The following is an 18,085-nucleotide window of genomic DNA, read 5'->3' as shown; positions in this document are numbered from 1 at the left end:
AGGGGTGCCGGGGGTAGTGGCGGGGGATTTTGTTGCCCTCATGGGCATTGGAGCTGCATGATCATTGTCTCCATGGCATCTGTGGGTCTTCAGATGTGGCTCTTGGCTGGGCTCCCTTTCATGATGTGGGTAGTCGTCCTGCTTAGCACCAGCAAAAGGCAGGTGTTAAATCCCTGGTGAATCGCAGCTTATCGCCTGTTTTTGTTGTGCTTTGCAGATCTGGCAGTTCGTTGTGATAGTGGTGTTGTGTTTTTTTCGTGTGTTATTGCACAGGAACGCCTACTCTGCATCTCATTAGGGTTGTTGGTGGTGTCAACCGTGGAGACACATTTTGGGTCAGTTATCACAGGAATTCAGGCAATGTCTGCAGTTTGCACCGGCTTGTGAATTGGGTGTTAAATCTATCTCCACTTTTGATGTGTTAAGGTGGGGATAAAATGGAGATACGTCCTTGTGAATAAGCCCCTTAGTATGCATTTTGTTTATATAGATATGTATATTTTCCCTGATGTATTGCAGATGTTGCACTGTAAAGGGAGGGACTGAGGGTGATTGGAGGAATGGGCTACTGTGGGACAGAAGGTGTGACAGAAAGGGACAGAGAAACACAGAGGAGACAAAGGAAGAAGGGGGTGGGAGAGAAATTGCAGGAAATTGAGGCGAAGGGACACATCAAAGGTGGAACGAGGGAAATACATGGTGATGATACTCCATATTGATAAGTGATGAAGGAAAGATGTGTGAAATGTGTAGAGGCGGACAATATCAGTGGATCTGTGACAGGGAGAAACAGTGAAACACAGGAAGAGATGGAGTCAAGCAAAGAGGAGTGACCGATTCAATTAATAAAAGGGTGCTAGAGAGGGATGGAGAAAGATATGTAAGAAAAGACTAAGAGAAAGTGGGAGATAAAGAGAGTAGAGGGGATCGAATGTCGGCGAGGGAGACGAAAGGAGGTAATAAGCAACTGAAGTGACAGAGAAGGAAAAGTGGGACAAAAGATGAAGAGACATAGGCCCACTGAGAGAAATGTTAACTGGGAAAAATAGTCATCCAATCAATGTGTCAAATGGTCAAAGTGGAAACGTTATTTGGGCTCTGTACTTTAACGTGCATCTTTTCACAACAATGTTAAAAGAAATTCCTTGATGGAGGTGGAGAATCTGGTTGGGGCAAGATGTGAATTCATATGGTTTCCTGATTGCCAAAGAACTCTCCTGGTGGCCTGCATATGTTGATGCATTGCACTTTCTGGACACCTTCAAAATTTTTATTTTACTAAGAAGAGACTGCTTCACATTGGTTTTCCTATCTGTGATATAAACAGGGATTTATACGTTTTTTAAGTGCATTGCAAAGAATAGGAATGAGGAATGCAAATGCTATGGAGGGAACCAGACAACATTAAAAACTAAGGGGCATATGTACAAAGAAATGACGGAGCATGGAGCTGCTCCAAATTTGGCAGCACCGCGCTCCGACATTTAAAAAACGCACGCATACGTCATATTTATAACAGTACAATGCATCAGTTTGTTTTCCCTAGCACTGACGCTAAAATAAGCTGCCTAGCTCCAACACAGAAACCCTTGCACCATAGTTTAGGGGTGCCTGCGTTGCAGAGAATGATGATTGATGTGCAGGAAGGTGCCTGTGCCTGTACATAAACAATCCATAATGGTGATTTGTTACTTCTTTGTGTGCTGCATTCTGCAGCACACATTGAAGTAGCAAATCTTCATTATTTAATGATTGTTTATGTGCAGGACAGGACACCTTCCTGCAAAAAAAAGCAATAATTAATGGCCTTCTACTCTTTTTATGTGTGCTGCACATAGAAATATCATTTTCGGAATCTACTGCTGGAAAAACACGTCTTACCAGCAGCTAAGATGGCTGAGTTAGTTCATGTTGTTATGAAAAACTATTTTAGCATTTGGAACACCGAAAAAAAATGATAGTTTTAGGTCTGTGACTGCAGTCGAATCATAGGACTCTGATAATTTTGTGGTTCCAATCTGCCGAAGATGTGAATAAAGCAGACAGTAGAATAGTGTTTAACTGTGTGTGGAGTTAATTAAGGTGTATATAAGTCATGGTTGGTTTTGTACCCACTGGACTGGCAGTCAAATGGTAAACACACATGTTGAATTGGCTATTAGATCATTTTTGTATGTTGTCACTAAGTGATTTAATGTTTCTCTTCTAGTTTGTTAGGCAATTATGAAGAGAATGGTACTAAAACTTGGCCACACAGTGGCTCTTAATAGCAGTTATGTCCTATGCCAAGAAATGCTTTACTTTGGTTGACTGCTGAATAGGTATAGGAAATGTCCTTCATCACCTTAAGTGACTACCGGTCGCTTCATCGTTTGTTAAATCTCCCACTTACTTGAGTCCCTTAAAGATACATGGCCAGAAATGAGAAATCCAAGCAATTATTAGCCAGGGCTGTGCATTGTAAATGTCTGTAAAGGTGTTGCGGGTAACACTAATGGTAGGCTTTTAAGACAATGTCTTCTGATTCTTTCTTTACACTTCAGAATTTATTTTGTACAGAAAGTTACTCTGAGATCCATGTCTTATTCAATTCAAGGTGGACCCTGCTTTGGTTGCTGAGACTGCATATCATGGGCCCCATGTGATCCCTTGGCGCATTAAACTGTTTCCATGGGACAGTTACTATTTTCAATTGTGAAAGTAGACATGCACATGCAGCTATCAGGGGACTATATACTAATACTGCTCCCATAAATACATGTCAACTGCACGTACAGTAGTTCCGGGCTCATGCAAAGCACCATCATTCTCAATTTGATTGAAAACAGGACATTTCTGCTGACAAATTACAACTAGTAGATTTAATTTAATTGCAAATTTCTGAACACTAAGCATTACAAAATATTTTTATATTCCTTAGCAGCTTCTTGTGTTTAGGCAAGTCAGTCGTAGGCTGATTTTGAGGTATGAGGCCGAGAGTGGCAGAGGATTTACGCATGCATGCTTTGCAAAGACCCGCTTTTTCCTGCTATAGAAATTTGCATTTAACTTCAACGGTACCCCATGTTTCTAAAACTTGCAAGGCACAGAAAATAATAAGAATTGCTTATTTCACTAACTTATCCCCAAGGAATGTTAAAAATACAGTACTCAATCAAATCTTGTTGTGGCTAGAAATAAATTATCAAGTTCTAGTGAAATTTATTTCGAGGGAGACCCGCATGAAGGGCCTTTGAGGCAGCATCACAGCTTTTACCTTCTGATCTCCCTGCTTCATTTTGCTGTTTCAAGGCATTTAAAGCTAAAGCAATATATCAGATTTGCTCGGTAGAAACCCGGTACAATTGAATCATAATTAAGGTGCTTTATAAAATAATTCAGTATCTTTTTTCAATAAATTGCAGCAGCTAACATACCAATTATAGGCTCTGAAATTTAAGAATCAGGGACCATTGTACAACTGATATTTCTATCTCGGATGTCTTGATGGTAAATTTTACTTTTCTTTTTATACTTGATTGACCAGCTTAAAAACACTAGTGAACGACCTGTTAACCCCTTCGCTGCAGCGGCAATTCCGCCGCATCGCTAGGTGGGGGGGGCCGAGCAGCGCTCGCATGCTCATGACGGAGCCGCTCCGTCATGAGCCGCGGTTGCGCTGTGCTCATGATGGAGCGGTTCCGTCATGGCCCCGCCTGCTTAATAGAACGCGCCGCGCAGGCACGGCAGCAGGGCCATGACGGAACCGCTCCGTCATGAGCACAGCTCAGCCGATGCTCATGACGGAGCGGCTCCGTCATGAGCATACAAGGGGTTAAAGCACACTCTAGAGGAGCTTATATAATTGAAACATCCACTTCCTACACGTGCTAAATAAAGACTCAAATTTATAAATACCTAAAGGTCATTTAATTTGTAGGAGGTATAAATAATCCCTAGAAATATGCGGTCAGAATGCGGTCTTGTTTGGAGACTGTCTAGAGACAATTCTGTTCATAGTGCGCTTTCTAAAAATCACTTCATTTCATATCTGATCGATAAGTGTTATGGAACAGAAGTGTGACTGAGAAAATAACATGATCAGAAGTTTAAATTACACTGGTAAAAAAGAAGTGACCAACCACAAACCTGCAGACAATATCCTACCATGCCCCTTGATTACCGCTGTGCTTCATCGAAGAATCTAACAACATGCTAAACCCATGACCCAGTGCAGCATGAACATTGAGCAGGCGCCGAACAATGCAGCATTTAGGCAAGGATCCTGTGCAAAAGGATCCTGGGGCAAATTATCAAGGGGGTTTATCTCCGCTTTTTTGGCTTTAAAAAAGCCAAGAAAGCGGAGATAAAATTATCTCCCTATTACCTAGCTGTCGCTAACACCAGTTAGCGGCAGCTAGTAGGAGATAGCAACCATCTTGGGCCCCACTTTGCATGTCAGTGATATTTATCACTAATGACATGCAAAGTGGACGTGCCAAGATGTTAGCGACTGGAAACAGTCGCTAACATCGCTATCTCCTATTACCAACTTTTGGAGATATTTGCGCTAAGCTCGAATATCTCCAAAAGCTGACACCTGCCCTGAGCAGTTCTTAGCCATGTTATCCAATGGGAGGTGGATAACATGGCTAAGAGCATTAGCTCGGTAATGCATGAATATCGCTGACTTTTCAGCGATATTCATGCTTTGCGGCCTATTTTTATCGCATTTGCGATAAACCTTGGTAATACCAAGGTTTATTTGCGATAAAAATCGCCGCAGCTCAGCGGTAAATGTTTGTCTCTAACCAAGCAATAGCGATAATTATCGCTATTGCTTGGTAATATGCCCCCCTGTTTTGAATCAGAAGACCTCTTTCTGATAAAAAACCGCGGCATGTGTGGGTCTATTTGAGCCTTGTTTATGTTCTGATACGTTTTTATTCGTTGATTTTAACAGTTGAACGTTCTTGATGACACTGGCCTGGCTCTTTCTTGATAAAGAGCAAACACAATGTATTAGTGCTCTTTTAATAACAATCTCTGCAGTCCAATTAGCTAAACCGAAAATTGCTATAGAAAGGTTTATAACAATGGAAATGTTCTCAGACCTTTTACATATGATATCTCAACATAGTATAGGCTCGACGTTGAATATATGTCGAGCTTTTTGATTGGACGCAGAACCTGTTAACGTAAAATAACCAGAGTAATTTCAGTACTTACAAATTACTCTTGTGATGTGAAATTACAGAAATTATGCGATTACGCCAGCTTGAATAATTGGGAGCTATTTAGTCAAAAATCTTACCGCAGGTGCACAGGAACAAAGGACTAAGAGATATCGAGTAGCTGCTGGCAACTGCTGTCTGAAGAAGACTCCACAAACCTAGATTGATTAATGAATGGGTTTATTCTTACGCCAACTACAATATGAACCACCCTCGCTTGCTCTCTATCAACTGTCACCTTCCCAACTTTCCCCAATAGACCATGATGCCTACAACTGTGACATCATGCCTACAATAACTACGCAGGCAGAGGTTCACATAGGCCACACATTATCACAGAGTCCATATCCTGTAGCATTTAGTGCTATTTTCTTAGCACAAATTAGATCCTTGTTTTATGTGAAGGTGCATTTTGAACTAAGAAAACGTGTTAATGCTGGATTATTCTTATGACATAACTACGCACAATTACATGTAATTTTGCTGTAATTACAAGCAGTTACGCTAAAGAGAGTTAGGCCAGGTACACCCACGCGTAGTTGTTACCTACAGTAGAAAAGTTTTAGTTGGAAAACGTAGCTACTCTTTAGGAACTGAAACCAAAGTACACAATGACAAAATCCAAAGCAATTCACTCAACAATACAACTTACACCTATATATGGAGATCACATATCCCTAACCAGGGATCAATGCAGTCAATGACAGACATTTAAACATTGAAAGTTTCCTTATGCGGTCCTAGATTTTAACCTTTACTTACTGCAAAGGATAGGTGTATTACTTTTGCTTACAATAATATTAAGTCGCTTACAAGATGATCTAACGTGACAACTTTTGGTTGGAGCATATTGAGAAAAACGACAATATTAGTTTCTCATTTTTTTCATGTGGAGTTTTGTAACACTACTTTTTTTTTATTTTACCCTTAGAAGACATTTGTTTCCTGAGAACTTGCCTTTTGTGTACAGTAAATATTTATTTTGCGTTTGTCTTTCAAATCCAAACATGTTTAATTAAAATGTAGCACAACATAACATTCTCACATGGTGGCACCTGAAAAGTAATTATCTTTTCTTCTTTGAAATACATAATTGCTGCCATATTTTGAAACACACCTTCTCTTTTATCTCGAGGAAGTGTCAATAGGAAACTTGCAATTATGTTCTTTAGAGATACTCAAGCGTCCTAAATTAAGAATAACTAGATATAACGTATTTGCTTACAACACATAGTTCCTCTTGGCACTGATTTGCTGTTAGCGAGCAATCAAAACAAAATGCATTACTATAGGCATTACTATTACCAAATTATGAACTTAATTGTATTCAGCTGACCTGCCTCACAAAGTTGAAATGTCGAGTGGCCATTTTTTGGGGATCATGGTTCGATCCCTGATGCCGGTGGAAGAAGAGGTGTGGTGCCGCAGCCAGGGTGACTGACTCCGTAATCTGGGGATCACGGTTCGATCCCCGGTGCCGGTGGCAGATTAGCCCAGCACCATGTGACTCTGGGCAATAGCTTGCTTAATCTTCCTGACAGCTCCCAGCACCTAGAGACCCTTACGGGTGATTGTTCGTGCTTTACAAATGTGGATTATTAGTATTATTATTTTTTAGACAAAATCGTATCCTTCCAGACGAGTGTTTTGATTTAGCAAATTTAGGTTTCCATCCTCTATGTCGCTCTGCCAATGGTTTACTGCTAATGTAGTATAATTCAAATGTGCTAGGGTCATTTTATCTCTGAAATTGGCCCACTTTCTTTGGAGAGGCCGCACAATATGTTCTATAGGAACTAAGAAGATGTATCCTTCATTGTGGTACACTTCCTCAGGAGTTAAGAAAAGCTTCCCTGGGCCTTAAGCAGAATTTATAAGGTAATTTATCTTTATTTATTTTTATTTATTTAATGCGATTTTCTATAGCGCGAACATTACCCGAAGGTGTCAGAGCGCTTAACAAAAGAACCAGTTGCGTTACATAAGGATTTAGGATTACATGAGTTACATAAAAGATACAAACAGGAAAAAAAATTGCAAATGTACAAGTTGTAAAGTCACACAGGGAAGAGATACAAATAGAAAAAAATTGCAAATGTACATACATATATATACAAATAGTAGATTTTCTCAGGATTCCATTTTGCCAGCGATTCGGCTTGGACAAGTATATATCACATATTTACAGAGTGAAAAGAGAAATTTAAGATTAGGATGACCAACATAGCCCCTTTATCCTTGATGGAGCTGAGAGACTGCCTAGCATTCTTATAACTATCGAGGGGTTATCAGTTTCCGAAATTTTGGGTGAGTAAGATATTTCCACTTGTCCAGTTGATAGCATCAAAACTTTAACCATGATCCCATTTCCTGCCTAAACGAGGCACTTCTGGCCTTGTCTTCAAATTTCAAACTTCTACTAGGTATACTTGATTAGGAGTTGACTTTGAAAGAGTAAGTGAACTATATCGTCAGCTCCTGTTCTCACTAATTACACTTATTAAGCAAACTGTTGCATTTTCTACCTTAACAGTATCATCGCTACCTCGTTGCCCCGTATATCTGCTCCAATTGGATTACTGCAATCACTTTTATCTGGGTCCATCTAACCACTTGTTAGCTTCCCTCCACCACCTTCTGAAATTTTATGAAATGGGCAAGCAGTTGTTGTACAGTGCACACCATATGTGTCAGGTTGTGAGCAGTGCACTGGAGTCAGATTTATGGTTTGTGTGATTGTTTGCATTTGTTTCTTAACCTTACTGCAACTTTAACATTGTTGTTTTCAGAAAGTTTGGGAGGTTTTTTGAAACAGGTTACTTTCTTTTGATTAAATATACTACCTTTAGCATTGTTTCGTTGGGAATTGATATATTACATCCTACTCCCATGTGTTTTATTCCACCATTCTGAATCCACAGTGCAACCATGGCCTTAGGCCGCTCACAGTTTGGGTTGGCAGCAAGGTGTAATTTGCAGCCATGCACCCAGTACCCCATGCTACTTTGTCTTGCATAGTTGCAGGATGGGCCTGCAGTGCCGGGATACTCCTGTCAGAGCAGCTGTGTGCTCTACAAATGCCTGATTTATTGATTGATTATTTGAGTTGTGGTCTGTATTTAGGGGCGGGGGATCTGCAGACCATAAATGTGGTTCATAGACCTCAAGACCTACTTTGGGGTCTGCAGAACTACAATAAGTCCTGGGTTCTTGACCCTGTCCTGAGGTCTGCAGACCCAACAACAAGAAGTAATTTCATATATTTTAAGGACATTGTGGACTCTTGGGGTCCTGACACAACCCATGGATTTCAGTGGAAGCTCCCCTTGCCCTTCCACATTCCTCCTGATTTTTTAAAAGGAAAAGGGGTCAAACCCACCATTGCATGAGTCAGAACTATTCATGTGGAAGACAGCCCCGTTTAATTCCTTGGTCCACGGACCCCTTCTATGTCCAAACATCTACCACTGGGTGGCGGGGTAAACTGGCACATCTTCCAATGGGATTGGTTATTTTTCTAAATGTGGGTCCACAGATCCAGGTGTGTATAGAAAGTCAAGATAAAGTGCTGAAAGTATTTACACTAAACCACAACGAGGCACTACTTAATACATTTTAGCCTCATGCCAAGTTAGGTGTAAATTTAGTCAGCAAGTTTCGATTTAGCAAAGAGTAGAAAAATCGTATGAAAGCATCAACTTACTCTCCACTAGGCAGACCTGCATAAAACCTGACATGCTGAAAATTAGCCACTTTGCAGAAATTGTTTTGAAAACTTCTTACGGATTAGTGAATTGGGGCAAAAGTTAATAGTATATCATAAAGTACCTCATTCAAGTTAACTGTCAAATATTGACAGTGCAGCCTGTACTATTCACAATATAACTTTTCTTGTGTATATGGTATGAGACATCCTGCTGCTCAAAAACAAGAAAAAGATCTTAAATGAAGAAGAGCAGAAAAGGGCATGATAGATATCACCATGCAAGAGAAAGGAACCGGAGATTTTAAATAAATTCATAAGATTATATTAGCATCAAATATTCTGGGCACGCAGCTTTGACAGGTTGACTGGAGTAAGGTAAAGACATGCTTGTCCTTGGGGAGGTTCAGTAAAATACCAGAGTCGAGGGAGAGCTGGTATGGAAAGCTAAATTAATGGAAATAAAAAGGCAGACAATTGTTATTTGAGAAACAAGGTTGTCTGTTTTCATCCTTATCATAATTCTTCACATATGAATATGAGCAATATTAGATACGTTCTCGACAAGTGGAAACAAATTGCTAAAGGGCAAAGATATTGAGTTTGCACCTAATGCTCTTGATTAAACGAATTGGGAGAAAAAGATGCGATTTTCATAGCTGTGGAGGAAGGAAAGTGATAAAGTACAGCTGATGGCGACGGAATGTGGCTCACTGAACCGAATCTGCTGAGTATGGCGCTGATTTATATTTCAATATTTAACCGCAATCACTCCAGGTCGGTCACACTTTTTCACTCGCTGAGGGTTCCACGTCGAAGATGGTGGCAACCTAAATTCTTCAATGACATCTATCAAACTGACAAATTCGTTTTAGCCTTTCGGTACTGAAAGATAAGCGACTAAAACGGCATCCGGGGAAGAGATATGAAGGCTCTGACAGCAGATAAAGTCAACACCTTTTGTAAGCTTGGATAACAGCATCTTTGTGCACCGTTCCTGCATCGCGCTTCAGCCGCACAAGCCCCTGGCAGCTGTCAGTGGGCAGATAGGGGCTTCACAGCAGAACTCGTTGTCTTCAGATATGCTTTATAAAATACAGAGACCAAGCAAGGTTGGCTACAATCTTCACAGGAACACCATCAGGTAACACGTGTTTAATCATACAGTAAGGGCAAGAAGGAAAATGAGCAAGTATTGTTAGAGTTTTAGTTTATCCTGAGAAAAGCATACTTTATTTTGTTAAGTTTGCTATGTTTTTTTAATTGTAGGAGAGCTCTGTAAATAGTATCAGGCAGGTAAATAAAACAAGAAATCTGACTTTACCTAGTTAAATTTGAGTTCGAACACATTAGGGATCTTGAGCTGGGGCAATGTCTCAGTAGGTTACATACTATCTTACATTACAACCAAAAATGTAATTATGTTCGTCGAGAGTCATCCAGAAAAAGACATATGTGACTGAAAGTTATCTCACCAGGGTTATGAAACCCTGTAACCCTGATTACGATGTCGGGGGACTTGCGTCCGCCGGCACCGTGTCAGCCTGGAAACTGCCCAACCATAGGTCAGCAGTTCCAATTTCAAAATTAGGATGTGACCGCCCATAGTACGGTCGGAAACATTCATTATGCTATGGTAGCTTATGTGGCGGGAGGAAAATACCCACAGCACAAGCAGCCATAGCAAAATGGAGGTTTATAATCATCCTTGGACCGTGTTGTAGGCACCTCACCCCCATAGCGGAGGGCCAGGATGGAAGGGGGTCCTGCGGGGGCCCCAAAATCATTTTCTGACAGGCTATCCATATCTGAAAGGATGACATCGAAAGGCTGTCAGAAAATGACATCATAATCCTGCAGGTGGAGCCAACATCATTATGGGATTATGGTCTTTTATCGATGTACCGAAAATGAGTCCGTCGGAAGCGTCACAGAGGGTCCGTATGCCTTATGCTTCCACCCGCTGCATTGTAATACGGTGGGCGGACTGCAGGGGCAGATGTCAGTGGGTCTGAGACCGATGTGCCGTCAGATCCACCGACAACATATTCAGCCCCCTTTTTCTATAATATAATTGGTACAACCGGCAAGAGCTTTACGTCTTGCAAGGGATAGTAAAGCGCTATATAAAAACCAACAGAGTGCTTTACGTCAACCACCAATCATCACTTTCGGTTCTATGTATTTGCTGCAGTGTGTATCCCAGGCAAGATAAGCTGTGGAGTGTGCAATGTAGTCACAGACTTAGTTGTTTCAGTATTTACAAATGAGGAGGCCACTTTCTGTCAGAAAACTAACATATTGTCCTTGATATGTAAGCTTGTCACTTACGAATCTAATACAATGCAATATTACATGACCCATGAAGAGTGAAACGTTTGTGGCATTCATTCAAGTTTTTTTTCTAATAGGCGTTATGGAGATGGATAACCGAAGTTGTTGGCTTTCTAAAATTCAACGATGATTGTAAATGTAATAATCAGAGAGGCAGACTGATCAATCAATCAATCATAACACTTGTATAGCGCACTACTCACCCGGAAGGGTCTCAAGGCGCTTGGGGGAAGGGGTCCACTACTGCTCGAACAGCCAGGTCTTGAGTTGTCTCCTGAAGGTGAGATGGTCCTGGGTCAGCCGAAGGTGGATGGAGAGGGAGTTCCATGTTTTGGCCGCCAGGTAGGAGAAGGATCTGCCTCCAGCGGTGGCTCTTCGGATGCATGGTACGGTGGTAAAGGCGAGGCTAGTGGACCGTAGCTGGCGGCTGGGCGTGTAGAAGGTCAGGCGGTCGTTGAGGTACTTGGGGCCCAGGTCGTGGAGAGACTTGTGTGCGTGGGTGAGGAGCCTGAACATGATCCTCTTGTTGACAGGGAGCCAGTGCAGGATCCTCAGGTGGCCGGAGATGTGGCTGCGTCGGGGGATGTCCAGGATGAGTCGGGCGGAGGCGTTCTGGATGCGTTGGAGTTTTTTCTGTAGCTTGGCTGTGGTTCTGGCATAGAGGGTGCTTCCGTAGTCCAGTCGGCTGGTGACGAGGGCCTCGGTGACCGTCTTCCTGGTTTCCATCGGGATCCATCGGAAGATCTTGCGAAGCATGCGTAGGGTGTGGAAGCATGATGAGGAGACGGCGTTGACTTGTCTGGTCATCGAGAGGGAGGAGTCCAGGATGAAGCCTAGGTTGCGTGCGTGGTCTGTTGACTTGGGAGCGGTGCCCAGGGCTGGGGGCCACCAGGAGTCGTCCCACGCGGAGGGCGATGGTCCCAGGATGAGGACTTCCGTCTTGTCTGAGTTCAGTTTCAGGCGGCTGTTCTTCATCCACTCGGCGACGTCTTTCATCCCTTCGTGCAGGCTGGTTCTGGCGGTGTCGGGGTCTCTGATAGGAAATATTACATGATTATACTTTTCTTTATCCAAACGTGTGAATGAGATTGAAGAACTAGTTTAACACCAGGGCTTTAAGTGGGATGAAAAAACTGGGGGGTCTCTAGAAGGGGTGTGGCCAATGTAATTAAGGACGTGGCTTAAAACACCTAAGCTAAAAATCTATGCTTAGCATAGTGTGTCGCCTTAATTGTATTTTGCTATTTCTGTCATTGCATCCAGATATATGATACAAGTAGCATCATACCTACAACATGTCAGGACTATTGGCTTTGTCAGTGGTTGTTAGATGCATAAGATAAATAAGCAGCCACTATGGCTTGTTTATAATATTGAAAAAGCTTCCAGTTAAAGCCCAGGTGACACCACAACAATGTGATGGCGCCTAAGTTTCAAAAAGAGAATGGAAATCGAGAGATAAAATTACTCTCTTTAAAGGATTTCCCTTCCGCTACAACGTTTGCCTGGCATGACGTCATGCCGTAACTTCTCCACTAGTGAGAAGTGAGCAGTGTGAGCACTCACACATAGATGTTCCTGCTGTCACGGAAAAAAAGGACCGCCTGTGCCATGGCACAAAATCGAGCCCGACAGAGACCAGTTCTCAGCACCGGTGAGACCCAGCCTACTTAAAGCCATGTTTAGCACCCAGAAACAGCTATGAGCTGTTTGATCATTATTTGGAAGTAAGTAACCGCCACTGACACAAAATTTCCTGAATGTCTACAGCCTCTTCTGCGCGCAAGGGAAATTTTTCTCCTGGAGACAAGGATTCGCAGAGCTGATGTATAGATCCTGGAGGATATCATACTCAACTATGCCGTTTCGTCTTACGAGGTTGCACTTTCTTAAATGTCATCACGCAACATGAATGTAAATGTAGTTATGTTGCGACCAGCCTTGTGCGCAGTGCACAATCACCACCACTGACCACCATCCAATGGTAGAGAATTGGATCATTCATGGAAAGGGACTCCTGTTGACAGTAACAAACAAAATGTGATGAAGAAGTTTAAAGATAAGTGTACGCTAACGGTATATTGGCGCTTTAAAGAAAGTTTCTCTATTAAAAAGGTCCTGTTTAAATTAAAACTAGAAATGTGAATTAAATGTTGTTCATTAAAACATCGTTTTTGAAGTGTATATTCTGTCTCGTAGAGTTATACTATTATAGAGTTCACTTTCCATAGACGCAGCTGCAAAGGTAAAACATTTTATAGATTCTAGTCGCCAAGAATAATAGGAGTGGAGCCTTTCGACCTGATGTCAGCATATGTGTAAGAGGTTCTGCCCCAGATCTGGTTAATTTTATTTGGATGCATCCCTCTTCTGACTGATGGACTGGGCCCTTACACAGCGGGCAGGACATGGGCCTCAGATGGGGTTTGGAGGTGCAAGACCCTATCAGCAAATTGGTGGGTGTTGTGGGCCTATGGAGCTTCTACCAATTTCACTTTGGAATCCACAGTGAAAGGCGCAGAGAAAATACATTTTAGCGATCGTGATTTTGTGTTACCTTCTGCAGATGCTTGGGGTAGGCACTACCATAGTTAAGATGGTTGTCCTCCCACAAGAGTTACTAGGTAAAGTCTCTAGATAGGTAAGAGAGGCTGAACTCTGGAATGTTCTTTATATTCTGGATTAAATTGCATTTCTCACTAGAAAAATAGAAACATTTGTTGGGAAGGGATTTTTAGTTTTTTTGGAGGGCCAGCACTGCGAGGAAGGAATAAAGAATTCCTGGGCCTATTTTCAGATAATGCACATGACAGTAGATTATAGGCAGGTCGACTATTTTCACAGACACGCTCACAAACATATGTCTTATGTCACTTTCCTAACAAGGATAGTAGTATTTCACTAAATTATTTCCGAATCAAGCACATGAACACCAAATCGCAGCATAAATGAATTAGGGAGACTGGTTGATGACTGCTTTGAACATTGCAGAAAAGATTTACCTCTTCTTGGTGCTCTTCCCCTGAACGCTGAATAAACCATTGTACAGTAGCTTGTTGCGACTTTGGAATACATTCCAAAAATATGGAATTGAATTCAACCCCAAAAATCTTCTTTTCATCAGCAGCAATATGGTTATGTTCTGAAAATAAAAATGTGACAAGGAAGAATCATCGTAAACTAATTTAAATAGCAATTTAACAGTGCTACAACTATTTGCAAGAAAGACAATTACCATCCTGTTTCATGATAATTTAAGTACTTTGGTTCTACACTGGAATATTGGTAGTTTTTAACCTTGGGCAGAGCTGGCGGGGGCGGCTCTACGCGGAGGTCCACGGAGTGGGGACAAACTCGGCTCTGGCGCCCGCACTCCACCCCCTAGTAAGAATTAAATGAATATACATTAAAAGTAAAGGGCGTCCCCAGGCTGCCGTCCTCCTCTTCCTCTATGTTTCACGGTGATCAGCGAATGCACGCGCACCCACGCATTTCTCGCAAGGAATGTGCATGGCAGATCACCATGAAACGCAGAGGAAGAGGAGGACGGCAGGGGACGCTGCAGGCAAGGTGTTTATTATTTTACTTATATTGTACATTTATTTAATTCTTATTTGGGGGGTTGGAGGCGGAGGGCTGGTCAACGTCGCTCCACCGCGGAGTGTGCAGAGATTTGCCTACTCTGCATTCTTCACGGAACGCGGAGTTGTCAAATCTCTACATACTCCGCGGGCGGAGCGGAGTTCTCTGCCCACACTGAGTAGTTTTCCTAAGGATGGCATGTACAATATGTAATGATAGTTATTGCACATATGTACAATCCATTGCAGTCAGTAAATGTATGGAAACGTCTACATATTTTCCTAGAACAATGAGGTAGTACAATAGAGAAATAAATACCCAGACTTAAAATACTCCGAAAAGATAAATACAATGCACATTGCTATACCCAATACAATAGGATTTTGACAAAAACTTGTTAATTGAATCACAAGAGTTATTTATGAGAACTATAAAATAAAAAGTAACAATCAGATTTTTTGCATTAAAACATTCTTATTTTTAGAAAATAATGTCTGACTACAAAATGTTCTTACTTAGATTGAAAAGCACAAAATGAAAAGCTTAATATGTAGGTGTTAACATGTTTATGGAGAGTAAAATGCATGCGTATCAATCAAACAACATCATCCTAGTTAGATTCAAATTCTAATTATTCCTAAAAATTCATTAAGATAAGAAAAAGCGCTTCTGGGGAGGTGTTCACATTAGCAAGCCCATGAAAAATCACTCATCGGATTTTAAACAGTAATTCACTTATCAGAGTTCAGTTATCAGTGTTCAATGTTCAAACAATGTGTGGGTATCTAGATCGTATCTTTTGTGATAATGTGCATCCTTCCACAGTCTCCCGAAAAATGGTTTTCCTAAACCAATCAGAGCCTCACAGGCAGACTTTCTACTATTGTTTGCTCATACACATCCAAAGAATCCACAAGTCTTCATATTTTCTTTCTACCTCTTCTTGATTAATCTGTTTGTGTGATGTGTCAAGGACACATCTTTGATCACGTGGGTCCATGCACACCCTAGACCCCTAGGCACCTTCAGTGGCATTCTGCTCTGTTCATTGGTAACTTTCCCTGAAATTAGAAAAGACTCCAGAACTGTGGGCCATATTACCAAGGTGAAGTATCGCCCTATTAACAAGAGCATGCTAACGCCTGCCTCAAGCCCACTTTGCATGTCAGCGAGAAACATCGCTAATGACATGCAAAGTGGGCGTTCCCACGTCCAACCACATGTAAAATGTGGTTGGAGGTGGTAACACCCTATTACCAAGGCAGGCGTTGGGAGAAGGAGACCTGTGATAAACTCGTTTATCGCAGGTCTCCCAACGCCTGCTTTGATCAGGTGTTAGGCATTGATAACATGGGGTGTGGATCATACAGCTGAATCACCCCCCCATATTATCAAGGCACACATTAGCGAGTAACAACAACGCTTGTTTTCACGTGCTAATGTTCCCTATCGCCGGCTATCGCCGGATTTAATATTGCCTACGTGTTGCGCATTGATAATGATACGGTAACACGGCGATAAAATCCGGCGATAGCCGGCGATAGGGAAATGTGCGATGTGCGTTTTTTAACGCACATCTTGGTAATATGGCCCTAGATGCATGTGCCCACGGGGCTTGACTGCTGTAAGCAGACTCAAACTCTTCCTTGTCCCAATTAAAATACTTCATATGACCTGGAATTCTCTGGAGCAAAAAAGCCTCCGCGATTTACCCCTACTGTCTTAACCTTGCCTCCCCCGATGGCTAAAGCAACGCCTTGACCTAAGGAAGCCTCTATAAAAACACTTGTATATTTCCAAAATCAACCAAATGCCTAAGATCAATTGGGGAATGCACGTATAAAGAATGGGGTACTCTAGAAATATGGCTCTCTTCTGTCCCACAGACCAGCCTGAAGCACATCCGCAAAGGTTTCTCATACAGGCCATATATAATCACACACTGCCAACCATCAATAGGAGCCAGGCTTGCTCCAGGAATAAACTGTGAGAGCTTACTTCTAAACATCTGGGACATTTCAACAGCACCAATAAGGGCTGCATCTTTTTGCAAGTGAGATAGCAATGCATTCAAACACCAGTACAATGAACGACATAGAGATTTTAGAAACAAATAATACAGATAGGCTTACTTGATTTGCACAGCTTTTGGGTGACATTTCTTGAATGCAATTGTGATAGAACAACTCATGCAAGATTTCAATGGTAGAAAAAACAGTAACATTTAAGATCCATTATGCACAAATGAGGCCCATAGGTGTTCCAATAACTCAGAATATCCCATTTATAACCAATTGGTCAACATGGACAATTACAACCGACAATAATTCTCTGTTAACTTTGTACCTTCTCAATTCTTACAGAGAGTTATCTTAGAGTGACATAGTGGTAATTATATTCATCAATCACTGCATGGAAACAGCACCAACCTCACAATTGGGCACTGATAAAAACGGTAAACAACCTTTACGACGCAGTGTTTACACTGCGCGTCCTTTACAACACTGCCATTACAACGCAAGTCATTACTACGACTTGCACTGGAGGGCACTCTTGGTAAAGGAATAGTTCGATTTTCTATTCGAACACCTTCCCTACTGTTACGTGGGCTGGAGTTGGAATAGAAAATTAAACTTATCCACAATCCAGCGCCCTCCAACGCAAGTCGTAGTAACGACTTGCGTTGTAATGGCTGCGTCGTAAAGTACTGCAATCATTTTGATCGTGCTGTACTGACGTACATCCAATAAAAACAAGTCTGGCAGGGAACGGCCTGTACTGCAAGCAGTATAGGTGACAGTACATGGTTGATCGTTGGTAGGAGGAACAGAGCATTGAGGAAATCCTCATACACGTGTGAGAAGCTATAGCAGTGCAAGTGAAGACAATGAAGAAATGAAGAATTTAAATTATCACACTCCATTTTAAGTAAAACAGTAAAATTGATAAGGCAAAGTTTAGATCCATCGGAGATTTTTCAACATGTTAACATAAAGGTTAACATGGAACTTTATTAAAATGTCCCCAATAAATCTGACAAGAAATATTCAATGTTAATCAATGGGATCATTCAGAAACCTGTCAAAATAATACAGTCCCAGAATGGAAGTTTTTAAGATGTACTTTAGGGTTAGTGTTCTACCTGTTGACTTGAAGAGCTTTTAAGCTCAAACCATGTATCAATGATCAAGTTAGTATGTGACACTCATCTGGTCATTGGCAATTTCACATACTGATGGCTCACAGTTACTGT

At 41.6% G+C, this 18,085-nt stretch overlaps 1 protein-coding gene across 1 annotated transcript in view; it reads right to left on the bottom strand.

The window, feature by feature from the left end:
- The window catches only part of SEMA3D (semaphorin 3D), a 380,678-nt gene that overhangs the window by 10,999 nt on the left and 351,594 nt on the right, over window positions 1–18,085 (bottom strand). The window contains exon 17 of the mRNA XM_086919762.1: window positions 14,253–14,392. Within this exon, the coding sequence (XP_086775888.1) occupies window positions 14,253–14,392 (140 nt within the window). The remainder of the gene's footprint in view (window positions 1–14,252; window positions 14,393–18,085) is intronic.

The sequence above is a fragment of the Lissotriton vulgaris genome, chromosome 1_1 (genome assembly GCF_964263255.1).
Source record: "Lissotriton vulgaris chromosome 1_1, aLisVul1.2, whole genome shotgun sequence".
Taxonomy (NCBI): domain Eukaryota; kingdom Metazoa; phylum Chordata; class Amphibia; order Caudata; family Salamandridae; genus Lissotriton; species Lissotriton vulgaris.
The sequence above is the reverse complement of the archived record's forward strand: the minus strand, read 5'-3'. Positions and strand labels throughout refer to the sequence as shown.